The sequence below is a fragment of the Cryptotermes secundus genome, unplaced genomic scaffold (genome assembly GCF_002891405.2).
Source record: "Cryptotermes secundus unplaced genomic scaffold, Csec_1.0 scaffold708, whole genome shotgun sequence".
Lineage (NCBI taxonomy): Eukaryota > Metazoa > Arthropoda > Insecta > Blattodea > Kalotermitidae > Cryptotermes > Cryptotermes secundus.
In genome coordinates, this window is record NW_019726238.1 from 818,158 (window position 1) to 832,240 (window position 14,083).

The 14,083-nt window shown below is 35.6% G+C and overlaps 2 protein-coding genes across 4 annotated transcripts in view; both read right to left on the bottom strand.

The window, feature by feature from the left end:
• Positions 1-1,375: 1,375 nt before the first annotated feature.
• LOC111864101 (Down syndrome cell adhesion molecule-like protein Dscam2) lies at positions 1,376-12,304 on the bottom strand. The gene is made up of 6 exons (XM_023851125.2): positions 12,301-12,304; positions 11,673-11,816; positions 9,975-10,124; positions 8,427-8,582; positions 7,163-7,281; positions 1,376-4,585 (listed from the first exon to the last, which is right to left on the bottom strand). The coding sequence occupies exons 1-6, from the start codon at positions 12,302-12,304 to the stop codon at positions 4,292-4,294; spliced, it is 867 nt and encodes a 288-aa protein (XP_023706893.1). The 3' UTR covers positions 1,376-4,291.
• Positions 12,305-12,345: 41 nt separating this feature from the next.
• LOC111864098 (Down syndrome cell adhesion molecule-like protein Dscam2) overlaps positions 12,346-14,083 on the bottom strand; it is a 368,724-nt gene continuing 366,986 nt past the window's right edge. For all 3 annotated transcript variants that reach the window (XM_033751326.1, XM_023851121.2, XM_033751327.1), the window contains one exon: positions 12,346-12,898. In XM_033751326.1, coding sequence (XP_033607217.1) covers positions 12,438-12,898 — 461 coding nt within the window. In that variant the 3' untranslated portion in view covers positions 12,346-12,437. The remainder of the gene's footprint in view (positions 12,899-14,083) is intronic.

Sequence of the window (14,083 nt, forward strand, 5' to 3'; positions counted from 1 at the left end):
CTACCAACTGCCCCCATCCTACTACAGTGTACTTCACCAAACCCTTTTCTAGTTGTCTAAGCATTCTGTTCTGAGGCAGGTTGATAATGATAATTATGCGATAATCTTCAATAGCGACATACACTCTGGACTGGATGATATGCCAGAGAGGGCTGAAGGGAATACAACAGTAGGCAGATAGAAGAAGCTTAGGGCACCATCATCTACATCATCTGCGAGACTTATTTCATGGCATCAGCACAGTGTGTGCCATACAGTAAGACACACACCATAACAAACACAGAGATCTGCAATGTGACCATGAAAGTACTGAATTAACTTAAGGCACATTTTTTTCTTATTTAACATATGTGAGAGGAAAAATGAGGACGTGAAGTTCTCAAATTTTTGTGACTGCAAAGTTGGAATGAAAGTGATTTTATTAGCAGCAATGATGATGAGAAACTTCCTGAAAAGAATATATAAGCCTACTATGCAAATATGCATGTGACTGGTGTGAACTGCTGTGTGCTATACACCATTAGAATTTAGGAGTCAGACTTTGGGTGCATTCATTTCTGTAATTAAATACTGTTTGGAGTTTTACAAGTACAGTGGACCAAGATAAATAGCAGACAATGTGAAGTTAAGGACTAGTTCTCACAATTGTTATGAAATTATTATCTATTGGTAGTTAGTTCAATAAAGGCTAATAATATGGTTATTTTTTCTCATTCATTCCTTTGGCATAACTCAAGTTTTTATAATGATGACCATCTGCAAAATTAGAAAGGAATTTCCAAATTTAATGCACAGGTCTAACTGACAAAACAGATTTTACATTTGTTGGTGGACTAAATCCATGATTAAGAAGTGTGCTAGATCTATGTTGCCATTTTGAATTGTAACATATGGTAATGACATCTACATCATCATCATGTAGGTTTTCCAGAGTTGCAAACACCTTGGTTAGTTTCTGGTGTGTGAATCTCTCCATATCACATTTTCTTCCTGCCAATCTATCCCTACGTTTGCCACCACCAGATAGTGATTAGTATTACAATGTGCTCCCATGAAAGACTGGACATCGAGTACAATTGCACATTGAAAAAATGTATATATTAGCTTTGAAGCCCCACAAAATATATTAAAAAAAAAGAGAGAGAGAAGTTGCTACACTTTATGCCAAATTACATATTTACCCCCCCCCCCACTGTTGAAGATGCAGTAACATATTTAAGAAGCACAAATGGATTAGGCATTTGTCTTGTTCTGGTTACAAGGGTTAAGGTTGTTATGTCATTTTGGTGTACATCCCTAGCATCTTCTTCCCTTCAGTTCACATTGATTGAACAGCTTTAGAATTCAGTTTTCAGGCAGTATTTCCACATGTATATTTTATGTTGACTAGTTCCATTGTTGGAGCATTTGTTGAAGATATTTGACTTGTTCTGTGTCCAGTGGTGTTGGCCTGTAATTGGATTTGCTTGTATGCAATAAATACTATACTATACTATACTATCTATTTCATTTGATTGGTTCTTTTTGAATTATGGTGTGGATATCAACAGGCCAGAAACCCTTTCAATTATTTGGTACTCAGGGTCAGTTTGCTGGAGGGACCTTTCCTACAGCTTGCAGAACTGGAGCCTAAAGTTTCTGCTAGCCACACAATGGAATATTACATGACAGAGAGAGAGACATTTCATTCACAATGATTGTCCTACTGAGAGAAAATGTACACTGCATGGTTTACATCAAACATGGAAAAATACAAGATTTCACTGCCTATAATGTGATGTTGGCCTATCAAAGAAAAGTTTCCTTCTAGGAAATACTAACATTTTTTAATACAATACCATGATTCTTTTAAAATTTGTTATTTATAATTAAATTTTGCATTCTCGGCCCAACAGAGTGCTTATTTATTGCATTCAAATTCCACACTTTTTTGACTCCATAGCAATTTTAACGAATTATTGCATTTATGGGGTGTAACTAATTTCATGCCCCCTATGCAGTACTTATAATATAATTCGACATTTGTTAATTTTTCTTTTAAATTATACATTTCTTTACTTTTTTACAGCAGACTTAAACTGCAATAATAATCTTGATTAAAATGTGTACATATAAGAAATAATTGAACAGACCTGCACAAAAATGGCAGTCATGCAAATTACAGAACAATTATTCATTACAATTAAGATGTCAAAATATTTTCTCCAAAAGCATATTTGTATACATTATAATATCCATTATTTAAAGGGTACAAAAATGGAAATGTTATGAGAACATAAACAATAAAGTTTACAGTACTGCAGATTCATCATAAAGATTAGTGTCAGGAAGATTTTATTATTTGATTGGACAAAATTTTGCTGATCATCACAGTTAAATCATCACATGCATGTTCTTAATTATAAATTCTACTAGGCTGAAAATTATGAAGAAGAAAAAATTACATAAAAATAAAAAAAGAGTGAATGTCAGGCACTGACATATCTTGGTTGTTTCCCTGGAATCATATTTTTAGAAACCATATTATGTATAGTTTAGTCCATACATGCAAAGAACCATATCTTTACATATTTTAAAAATAGTATTACTTTCAACTTCCTGTGTGAAATTTATCACTGTAATGGCTTCTGCAACTCTAATATGAGGCTACATCAGTGATAAAATTATTTTTTTTCTTGATCTCAGAGCTTGAAGTATGATACAATAAAAATTTACCATCATTTTCCAGCAAAATTAGTATATTCTGTATTGAAAAGGAAGTGGTGTTTTGAAACCTAGAATTATTTTTGTGTATACTTAAAAGAAACAAGCAATTTCTGCCATATTTAATCCTACAACTTATTTTGCAAAAAGTACTGTTTCTATATGCTTAGCTGTGAAGTAGCTATTCAGCAATGGAAATATATTACAATTCAACATATAAAGAAAAATGTTTTGTTATTAAACAGTGAGTATACAAAGGCTAATGAAAATTAGAAACAAACAAGTAGATTCCATGTACATTGAGTCACTTGGTGTGGATGTAAATCTGCCCACTGTATGGAATATTTTATTTCCTTACCTTGTGTGTAGTCACCGGTGCTATGAACCAGCTCTAATTAGAGCCTCCTCCATTAAAAGTTTAACATTCATCACATTGTACTGATGTGAATATTTGCAGTATACATAAAGTTAAAAAAAATTGTATTTTTCAAGTTTAAATTTTTCTTTGATAGCTATATAGTATACCCCTAATTATCCATGCTAAAGAATGGAAAAACAGACATGAAAAAAAGAAAACCCAAGTTTAGGGTGTGACTGGGAACCACGATGTCTGTTGAATATAGAGATTTTGAGCATGTGTAGAACATCTTATTCGTTCCATTACCTTGAAAGCTGTAAGACTTCCAGAAGAACAAAACCAAACATAAAACATGTATTTCATTTTCCTTTACAAATTTATTCAAAATATTTTCTGCTGTGATAATTATTGAGCAGAAAAGCATGTAGGTCTTCACATAAAGTGGCCATTAGAACTGTTCAATCTAAATAAAAATTGATATGGCTTGATAATTCTTAGAAAAACAACCAATATAAAATTTAACGACAATCTCTCCTGTGTTTCTTAAGTTGTTTCATATGTACAAACAGCTGGAGGTACAGGTACGCCACATAAGTGTGAATGTGCACAAAAAGGAGCACAGATGGGCCAGTAGCTGGATAATCCATGTACAGATGATTGAGAGTATAGTGTAAACAGTAATTCTTTACGCCTCATGTCAAAGTATGGAGTGTAGCCATCTGGATATTTCTACATGGCTAATATCACATTTTGTTTAGAAGATAGGTACACTTCGAAAAGTGTTTCAAACTATGTTTTCCCTTGCCGTAGAAGTGTCCAGCTGCAGTTACTGTGAATACAAAATCAATATGGTTTCTTCATATGTGATGTCCCTAAATAAACCAAAAATATTATGAGATATGATGATTTCACAACAGTAAAAATTTAGACTGACATCTCCTCTGTGTTGTGTTAAATTTATAACAAGATGGTTGATGATCACTTTCATGAACAGCCGATGATAAACAAGTAACACAACAACCATAAGCAATCAGCTATTCATAGTTGTCGGGTTTTGTATGTATTAATGCACCTCATTACATTTACACAATATTCACCCCAAAAACACATTCACATCTTTAAAATTAAGATTTATACAACTTTCTATATAAGATAAATATTAAGACTGAACACAATGTCATCAGTTTGCAACTTCCGACAGTAGGAGAATTGTCTTTGAAATGCACAGGTTCACTTAAGCAAATGAGCCTGACAGTATCGACGTGGGAACACCGCTTCTGACGGAGGACTCCAGTCTGGACCTGGACCAGGGTATGTGGAGTCAATCATAGATTTTTGCAACCGAGAGACTGGCGGGTGATATGGACGGTTCAAGTCTCCTTGATTTCCACCATCATCCAACTGATTTGATGATTCTGTACGACTTGACGTTCCTGGCTCTGTATCAGATTCGGAACCAAAACTGTCATATTCGTCACCAGGCCGAGGTTTTTTCACCCGGCAATAGTCACTTTTCCCAATGGACTAAAAAAGAAATGAAATTAAATTACTTCTAACTATTAGCAGTTACTAAAGTTAACAGTAATGTTCTCTTAAAAAAAGACATAACTGAAGGAAAGACCAGCGGATAATCCTCTCTAGAAGTTAGATCATGTTGAAATGCAGCCACACAGCTTGGCAGTACTAACAATTACACTCTCTTGGCCTCTTTTCCACAGCAAGACGTGCAAAAGCACAGTTTTGCATCTACAGTTGAGTGGCCAATTTATCCTTGGCCGGGCACATATGAAACTAGCTGAATCTAGGAAAAACATTACAGCTATTATTGAACTGAGGTGGGGAGATATCTGCATTACATTGCTCTAGCTTTAGTGGTGTGACAGTGCGGTGTCAGTCAGATCAGAACGTTTATAAGTGGAAAGTATAGCGAGTTAAACAATCTCATGGATCTCAATAATGTTCAGTGACATTATTAATACAGCATGCCAGTAAAAATGTATTTGTCAGGACAGGTATAATGTCCATGTTGTTACATGGGATTTAAATTATAAAAGGCCACTGAACATTATGTTCCAAATAATTACAAAAAGTGAGCAAGTGCATCTGTTATTTTTTTAGAGTAACTATATATGACAAATTTTATTCAGCATATCTGAAATAATCACAATAGTCTTTCAACAGGACACGAGGTTCAGAACATATTAAATTCTAGGTGGCGCATACAACTAGAGTGCTTTGATTAGGAAAGTATGCTCTACAAAAATTTAAAGTGCAACGGTCAAGACAGGATCATCTAATGCAGAATACACAATATTGCCCAGTATACTTCTCATTTGGGTACTAAAAGGGCCTTGGGTAAGTGATATTGTGCAAGAAATATGCTGAAGAGGTCCTTACAAAGTCTGTAATGATGACACTAATAAAATCACAGTATTATATTCTGCTCATATCTACAACCATATACTCAGTATAAATGAACTACAGGCTTCAACTATAATTGGATATTCTCAGTTTGTGAAACATTATAGTACATGAGTGAAAATAAAAATAAAATGAAGTAAGACTGTGTGGCATTTTCAAAATATAAAGATGTCACTACCAATACAGTGGCTCGTTACTGACTCTGACCCTTACTTTATTCTAATTTTAAATTCAACAATTTTATCATGAAATTTAAATTATAATCTTAACCCTGTTATGAGACTTCTTACTTAGTACCTAAAAGTTTGTGGAATGAACTTACAATATTGAGAACAGGAATAAAAAACATAGAAAATAATAATATGGATCATTAAAAATAAAGTAAAAACACAAAGCTAAGAAATGAACAAATAAATGAATTTCACATATATCAATGACTGTAAAACAAACTGAAACTTGTGGTACAATTAGCCATATTTGTAACTTTCAGTATAACTGTTTCAAACTAAAACAGAAACAAATTTATATTAATAGACAGAAATTAATGAAACACTGTCAAAATTACAAACCTGTTCTGCATACGCTATGTAAGAAAATGAAAAGAGACAATAAGTTTAATCATCTTGCATATTTCACAAGTGAACAGACTAAAGAGTATATTCTAACGGGTTCTGATGATGGTTTATAGCACTCAGAATTACTGGGTATTCTAGAAAATAGTGGACACAAGGTTTTGGAAACTGGATCTATTTTGGTCCTCAGGTGAGAGGGGAGACACCTACTCTGTGGGGTCTCTTAGTAAGACCTAACTTAGGTCACTGGACAGCCCAAGCCAGTGTAATGTATAGGGAATCGATATAACATTAGGATGATAATCAAAACTAAACACACCCTTAGGAGTTCACTCATGAAAGCCAGGCCAGAATGAGATCCACAACAGATGGCACTTTTCATCTATAGCATTCCCTGTGAATGTGCCAGAAGCTACATTGGGGAAATATGCAGACATCTAGCTGTGGGGCTCCATGAACATAGGTACAATCCCAAAGAGGGTCTACTAGAACAATCAAAATTAGTCAATCTTGCCTGTGAAGAGGCTCACAGTTTGGGCTGGGACAAAGCTAGGATTTTAGAAATTGAATTAAAATGAAGTAATACTGTGTGGCATTTTCAAGGACAAGGATTCCGCCCATATGGCATGCTTAACCAAACCTGTCAGCCAAGCCAGTTTGGATACTTCTACCAACTGGATCCCCCTTATCAGCAATGAGATTACCAATTCGCACAGATCAGTATGATGTGACAGATTCTTCATTGGTTTATATAAAATTTTAGTCCTGAGTGTTCAGTTTTACTCCACAGAAGGCATAAAATGGTTCCAGAAATTTTTCAATTAATACTATACATTGGTTTTCATGGACTTGGTTTGATGGCTATGTTTATTTCATGTAGGTGTCCTCCTCATCTGAAGACGGAAATAAATCCAGTTTCTTGAATGTGTTTTCTAGTTTTTAGAATACCAGTTGACGAAAAAAGTTGAAAAACCCAGTAGTTGTAATTACCAGCCTGACCAAAGTTTCACTGACTTCAGGTCTACCTTTCAACAAGTCTCACTTTAATAAGCAGATTATGTAATACAAGGTATTATTCGTAATAATAAGGATTAAATAATGTTAGTACCTTCCTTGTTGGAGAAGCATCATTGTCTCTATAGACAAATGTCTGCAATTTTGTTGTCTCAGAGCTAGGTGGTCCTGGGACATGGAATGTAGCGTAAGGCCGAATATCCTCTGAATATTCTAGATAAAAATTGGATTATTTCCTATAATTGCTCAAAAGAACAAGTGAAGGGTCCAATGCAAAAAACAAGCATGGCGGCTCTGCTGTAACACACCTTTGAAAAACTGCTAGAAATAAGGGTAAGATTTGAGGCTTTCATGCTTAAGCACTCAATTAAAACAACGTTATGGCATTGCTCTATTTTCATTTAACAGTGTAACCAATCATTTATACATGACATTCTATTTCACCAGTACACTAGGCTGGTTGTGTGTGTGCGTGCATGCGTATGCGTGCACGTGATAACACCAAATTTCAGCCAGAAAGGGAAAGACTTCATTTTTGCATTAGACCCATTAATTATTTTATCTTAAATAATAGTTTGTGTGATTCTGTTTATTTTTAATTGCATATAAAGTTTTAAATCACATTATGTGTTACATGAAATTGTGTGGGAGGTTCAGACTGGATTCAGCTGGGCGAGGATAGGGATCACTGGGAGGGTCTTGTGAACAATGTAATAAACTTTCACGTTGCATAAAACATGGGGAACTTATTGAATATTGCGTGACTATTGGTTTCTCTAGGACTCTGCTCCAGGGCTTTATTTACTTTTATTATGTACTACCTGAAAGAGAAAGAAAATAAATAATGTAGATATGCCATCCAAAACTTAGTTCCTGTCCTGTAAAATAATTTTTATCAGCATTAATACAGGGACTATGAAAATTTCAAAGCAGTTGCCTTAGAGAAAACTGTAAAAGTAAGTAAAAAGTAAAGGCACCCCTGTAAGAGGCCATGTAGGCCCATAGGGTTGTGAGACGTTGAGGGTCTCACATTTTCTAGACAATAGGCTCAAAGATGACGGTAAGATTGTTAGCCTTATGTGCCAGCCACCCTTCACCCCCAAGAATATTCCTGGTACTCATTTCTGTTAGAGGATGAATCGACCACAGGGCCTTAAGTGCGGCTGGAAGGATTAGGTCACTTGAAAAAATTCAATGACCTCACTGGGACTTGAACCTGTGACCTTCCGGCTTGTAGCATAGTGCCTCAACCAGCTAAGCTATTGCGTGCCCCAGAGAAAACTGTATCATAATAAAATACAGTCATGAAATATTATTGATATAAACTGAAACTTATTTACTGTAGGCAAGAACTGTACCTGGGATGCACTCCAGAGTTGCTGGAGATGGTGGTAATTTGCGTACAGTGGCATAATATTGCTCCCTGCGAGCTAAGTTGTGTTTGTTGTCCTGTGCGGCATTGGTCTGGACATCCTGAAGGCTAGGACTTGGAGAAGGCCTGCTTGAGTTTGCCTCTGAAATGGACCAAATAGAAACATTCATACAGGAGCTTCATTGCCTCACATACATTGAAAGCATAGGTTAACAGATCTTCCAAAAAAGCTATATGAGTTATATTTCAACATTTTATTAAACATGTTATTTATGTAAGATTTGAAGTTTTCATGGCAGTGACTATGGAGAAAGCAGTCTTCTGGGATGTGGTGCCATGTAGATATTGTGTTAACAGACGTTTCGGAGGAATGTATCGCCTCAATCTTCAGGGTAGATGAAAAAATAAAGAAAATCCCATATAGCCCCTCTCCCTCTCTTCCTGCTCATATACAGCTGGGTTTATTATTGACATTAGTCTGTCAGTTACTGAATATATATAGAAGAATTGGCACTATTTTTAAAGCTTCTAGAAATATTCCATCATATTCTTTTCCTTTTAATATAATGTATCAGATACCAAAGGAAAACATGGTTCAGTATATATTGTCATGTGTAGAGTGACTACAGATGGAGTTTTGGATTGATGACCACATTTATTGCATTCTTTGATACATCATGTAATAACACTTTACGGTTCACAGTCACACAGACTAGTGTTCTCCGTCATGGTCTTCACTGCACTGCTTGGTAGCAGCTTCTGATGGAAGATGTTCCCCTTCCTCTGGATTCCCAAATGGTCTCTGGCCTCAGCTACCAGCTTGTAACAGCAACAGCTCATAACAACTGAACCCCAGCAGTTCTCTGACTGACTCATTAACTCACCAACTCAACTCACTAACAGACTGAACCAGCTAGCTGGCCCTGCTTATAATATCTTGGCATATACTTCATAGAAAACAGTGTTTGTACGTTGCAGTGAAATTTTTGCTGTGGAAATATGCTTGTTGAGGAGCTGTTACTTAGCAGCGGCTGTTGTATAGTTGCTTATATTGTGGTCGTTACCTAGCAATGTGTCTACATGCCACAATATATTTCACTGAGTTATTCAACAATGAAGAAAGAATAAAGAAATAATACACATTTATAATATGAAGTCTCATCTATACACAGGAATTCCCATCTATGTACCTCAAAAGAACTTGTAAGGATTGTTATTTTATTTTAGACAAAGTTGAGAATGCCTTTGGAATTCACTGACGAATCTTAGGAATTGCATAGATATAACTTTTTGGTGAGATATTCAATATTTATTCAGAATCTTACTAAGTGTTTTATTTTATATTATTATTTATGTTTATTTATTAATGTAAGTGATTTTAATTATGTAACTCATGTAATTTAGTATATGTATCTGGACACATCTATTCTCAAAGGGACTATTTCCACATCCTAGGTTTGTTACCTGTATGGATATATGGAAATGAATGAAAGAAACCGAAATCTCATAATCTTTTACTCAGCTATTAACTCACTTCTTTTTAAGCAGAAACATAGACCTAGCAAACTCAGGCACAATGCTACAGCCGAGCATACTGCTAGGACTACTACTTTCACATCTTTATGAAGGGGCGCTCTCTGTTCTGTCTCAGTCTCCATCATCACAAGGCTTGGACTAACAGTTCCTGCAACATTAACAACAATTTAATAAAAATCTTTGACATGTCTTTTATAAATCATATAATGGCAGCATTAATCTTGCAGGTTATGCAAGTAATAATTTGAAAATTGCAGAAACTTTGAGCAGTTTTACAGCTAAATGAATGAGCTCTTCAGAAACTGATTCCTTGAGATGATTTGCAAAGATATTCTCTTACAGTTAGGTTCACACATGCCACATTTCTTTGAGAAATTCTTGTTTTAGTGCCTGCTTTATATGACATTTCTTCTAACACAAATCGACAGCTGTTGCCACATTTGTGGAAGGCATGAACAAACGTTTTTCATCTTTGTATAGTCAACATCTCAATGTAATTATAATGAAACATGCTTTTTCTAAAGGTATTCTTAAGATACCTTATCACAAAAACATAAACATAATAGCAGACTGACAAACAACCGGACGTGACCGACATTCTGTCACAAGTTATCTTCATTGCTCACACAGCAGCATAGAGCTATGGATGAAGTATCAGTACTTGTTTAGCTGAACACTTATTTAACGAGTCTTTCAGTTTTGTGTCTAGAAATTTCCAGGGATTATTCAATCCCATCCTTCTCACTTCAAATCTCAGACCTTACTCATGGAGCTGAGCCCTTCTTGAGGAGCCGCCAATTCTGCAGCTACTCAAGAATTTCTCAGCATTTTATGGAACCCGAAGGTTCATTACCGTGTTCTCAAGAGCCCTCCACTGGTCCCTATCCTGAGCCAGATCAATCCAATCCATACCATCCCATTCTATCTCTCTAAGATCCATTTTAATATTGTCCATCCACCTACACCTTGGTCTTCCCAGTGGTCTCTTTCCTTTTGGCTTTCCCACCAATATGCATTCCTCTTCTCCCCCATTCATGCTACATGCCTTGTCCACCTCATCCTCAATCTCAGACCTACAAGCTATAAATTAAATTGTATAAACATTAAATAAAGGTCACTTTGGTATAGGAAATTATTATACTCTCACCTTCCATTGTCTTACACATCAACTACTAGAAGAGAGGTTAAGGAACATAACAACAAAAGTGTAATACTCAGTGTGTGATCATACTGTGGCTGTAAATGCGTTAAGGAGATGGAGGAATGCTTGTGACAGTGGACCTCTATGTGGAAATTACAATGTCAGAAGTCTTAAATGAGGACAGCAAAGGGTTTATGAATGAATGGTTTCATGTACCGAAACGGTTTCTCCTTGGCACATCCGCTGACATTCAAGTCAACTTAATATATATATTAGTTTCTTACACACTGTAAGACCATTTTAAAAAATGTTCCAGGCATTTTTTACATATCTACATGGACATCTCTCCCTTGAGCCTCATTCTGACGGAATGGTTTGCCCACACCTGATTTCAAACAATCACTGATATACGAATTCTGAAAGAAAGGAACTGGAGTGATATCAAAGGCACCGCTACAGTCTGTACGAAATTGCTTCATATTACTTGGTGGGCATTAAATAATCAGGGTTGAAGATAAGTTTCACATGAATATCTTTTTACATTTTTAGACTCACCTCCAACAGCTGTGAGAGTTGTAAATCGGTAATTGGCAACACTAGATCCAGCAGCATTGTGTGCAGTTACACGCAGCTTATACTGTGAGCCTGGATGGAGATCAGTTATGCTGAATACTTTTCCTGGGACAATATTTCTTCCCACTGCAAAAAAAAAAAAGTATAAGATTTTTTTTCATAAAGTGCATGGAATTTTAACATAGAGGTAAGATAAAAGACAAAGTTATCACTTTGCTTAATTAAGCGATTCACTATTTAGACATATGAGGTAATATCAGCTGAAAACCATTCATACAATATCGGTCCTATGCAGATATTTTTATACGTGCAAATAACAAATGCCTGCTCTCTGAAATTTTAGATGGCAACACTAGTGAGCTTCAGTTAAATTACAGTCAACATTGATTATCAGTTGTTACTGATTTATGTTGAGAGTCAAACATCACACTCTACTGCGATCAAATAAGAATTGTACAAAGTTCATGCATATTTTTAAGAAATTAATGCACACCTCATACCCACACTTGCATCCAGCCGGAATTGAGCTCAAGAGTGGATAGAGTGAATTTCAGTTTTTCCAAATGCACTGGAAGAATGTGTGGAGATATTCCCCATGCCAATCACATACTCATATATTTACTGGTGTCAATAAATCTTTCTAAAAATAATTTGTATCCATTTCACAAATATAGGTAAATTAGGTAGTCACACATTTGGATAAATCAAGTGTTTTAATGAACTACTTGTTACAATTTTCACTACTTCCTACTTACCAACAACCCAATCCTTTGCTTGTCCTGAAGAGCCCAATCCTCGGTGACCCATATACTCCACAACATAGTATAGCATTGGACAGCCAGAATCAGGCCAAGCATCTAGACGGAGCATCGCTGCAGTTGAATTTACAATAAGCAGATCACCTGGTGGAGGAATTGCAGGAATTCCACCACGAGTACGTACAGCTAAGGTTGGACTAGGCGCTCCACTTCCTACATCATTGTAGGAAGTGATAAAAACGTGGTAAGCGGTGCCACAACGGAGGTTACTGAGAGTGAACGTATTGCGAGTGCCGTCAACATGCGTCTCTTCCCACTCCCCGTGCTCCAGCTTATAATGAATCACAAAACCTCGGACTGGACTGCCACCATCGTCACCCAACTTCCACTGTAGCTGCAGTGAGTGTTGTGAACTTCCTGTCACAAGCAGCAATGGAGCAGCTGGAGAAACTGAAAACAAATGCTATATTTTAATGACATCATCAGGGAAAAATGAATGGGTCTTTTATTTGCCGTACAACACCAATTTTCCCATTAGTGAAAAGTTGGGTGAATTCATAAGCGCTGATTACAAAAATATTATTGAAGTGTTCCATTATCCACCTTTTCCATGTGAGGGAAAATTATATATGTGATTTTTTTGATATGAAAATGTGTAACATCTCACAAAGATTTTTTTTGAAGACTGGAAAGCTTCTAGCAGCTTTTAGTTAATATACCACCATGTCATTCAACGGCTGGTTGGAAGATTATCATGTCATGTTCTTATTGGTTGAAGAACTGCAATGTCTGCATAGTTCTAGTACTCTCCCTCAGAAATATTGTTTAATATAATATTTCAAGCTTGGACTAATACAGAGCATATTCAAATTTACAAGAGCCATCATTCCTTTTAATGGAAAGGTAAAGGTGTTTGTCTTGTGGAAAAGTGATACCACATAGCTGTGATTGATAATTTCACCCACTATATTTGGTAGTTTTAATGGTATACAAGTGTCTTTTGTCATTTTTAATTTGTTTGTAATTTTGTTGACTTGATTGTTTCTTTGCAATTAAATCTTTTTATGAGGACTTCTATNAACATGATTCAGGGGGAAATTAATTGGAGACTGAATTTGGGTAATGCTTGCTACAATTCAGTCCAGAAACTTCTGTCCTCTTGTCTGCTGTCATTGATGCATGTGCAGAGATTTGATAATGGTCACTTATATATCCTGCTGCATCACAGATGCATGTGTGTATGTGATCTGAATTTCTTAATAAAATCTCTAAAAATCAGTTGGGGCTGAATTTGTTATTTTGCATGTTACGTTTTAAAAGATGAACACTCATTTCAAATTTCTAGAAGGGATAATTTGTGGTCCATACTGCATATTTTGTGGTCATGTTTTATAATTTTCACAAGCATAAAATTCTGTAATCCAGTTGCCTGTAAGAGAGTGTAACACTGTGTAAATCGAAAATTCATGTTGCATAATTGAGTTACATGAATAATGAAACCAAGTTACTGAAGAATTTCATGATATTTCTATTATTCTATGAGGCTCTAGTGTTACAGTCCAGACGTTTCGGTACTTTAAATTTTGCAGGAATTCTGATATTTGCAAAAAAAAAATAAAATAAAATAAAATAAAA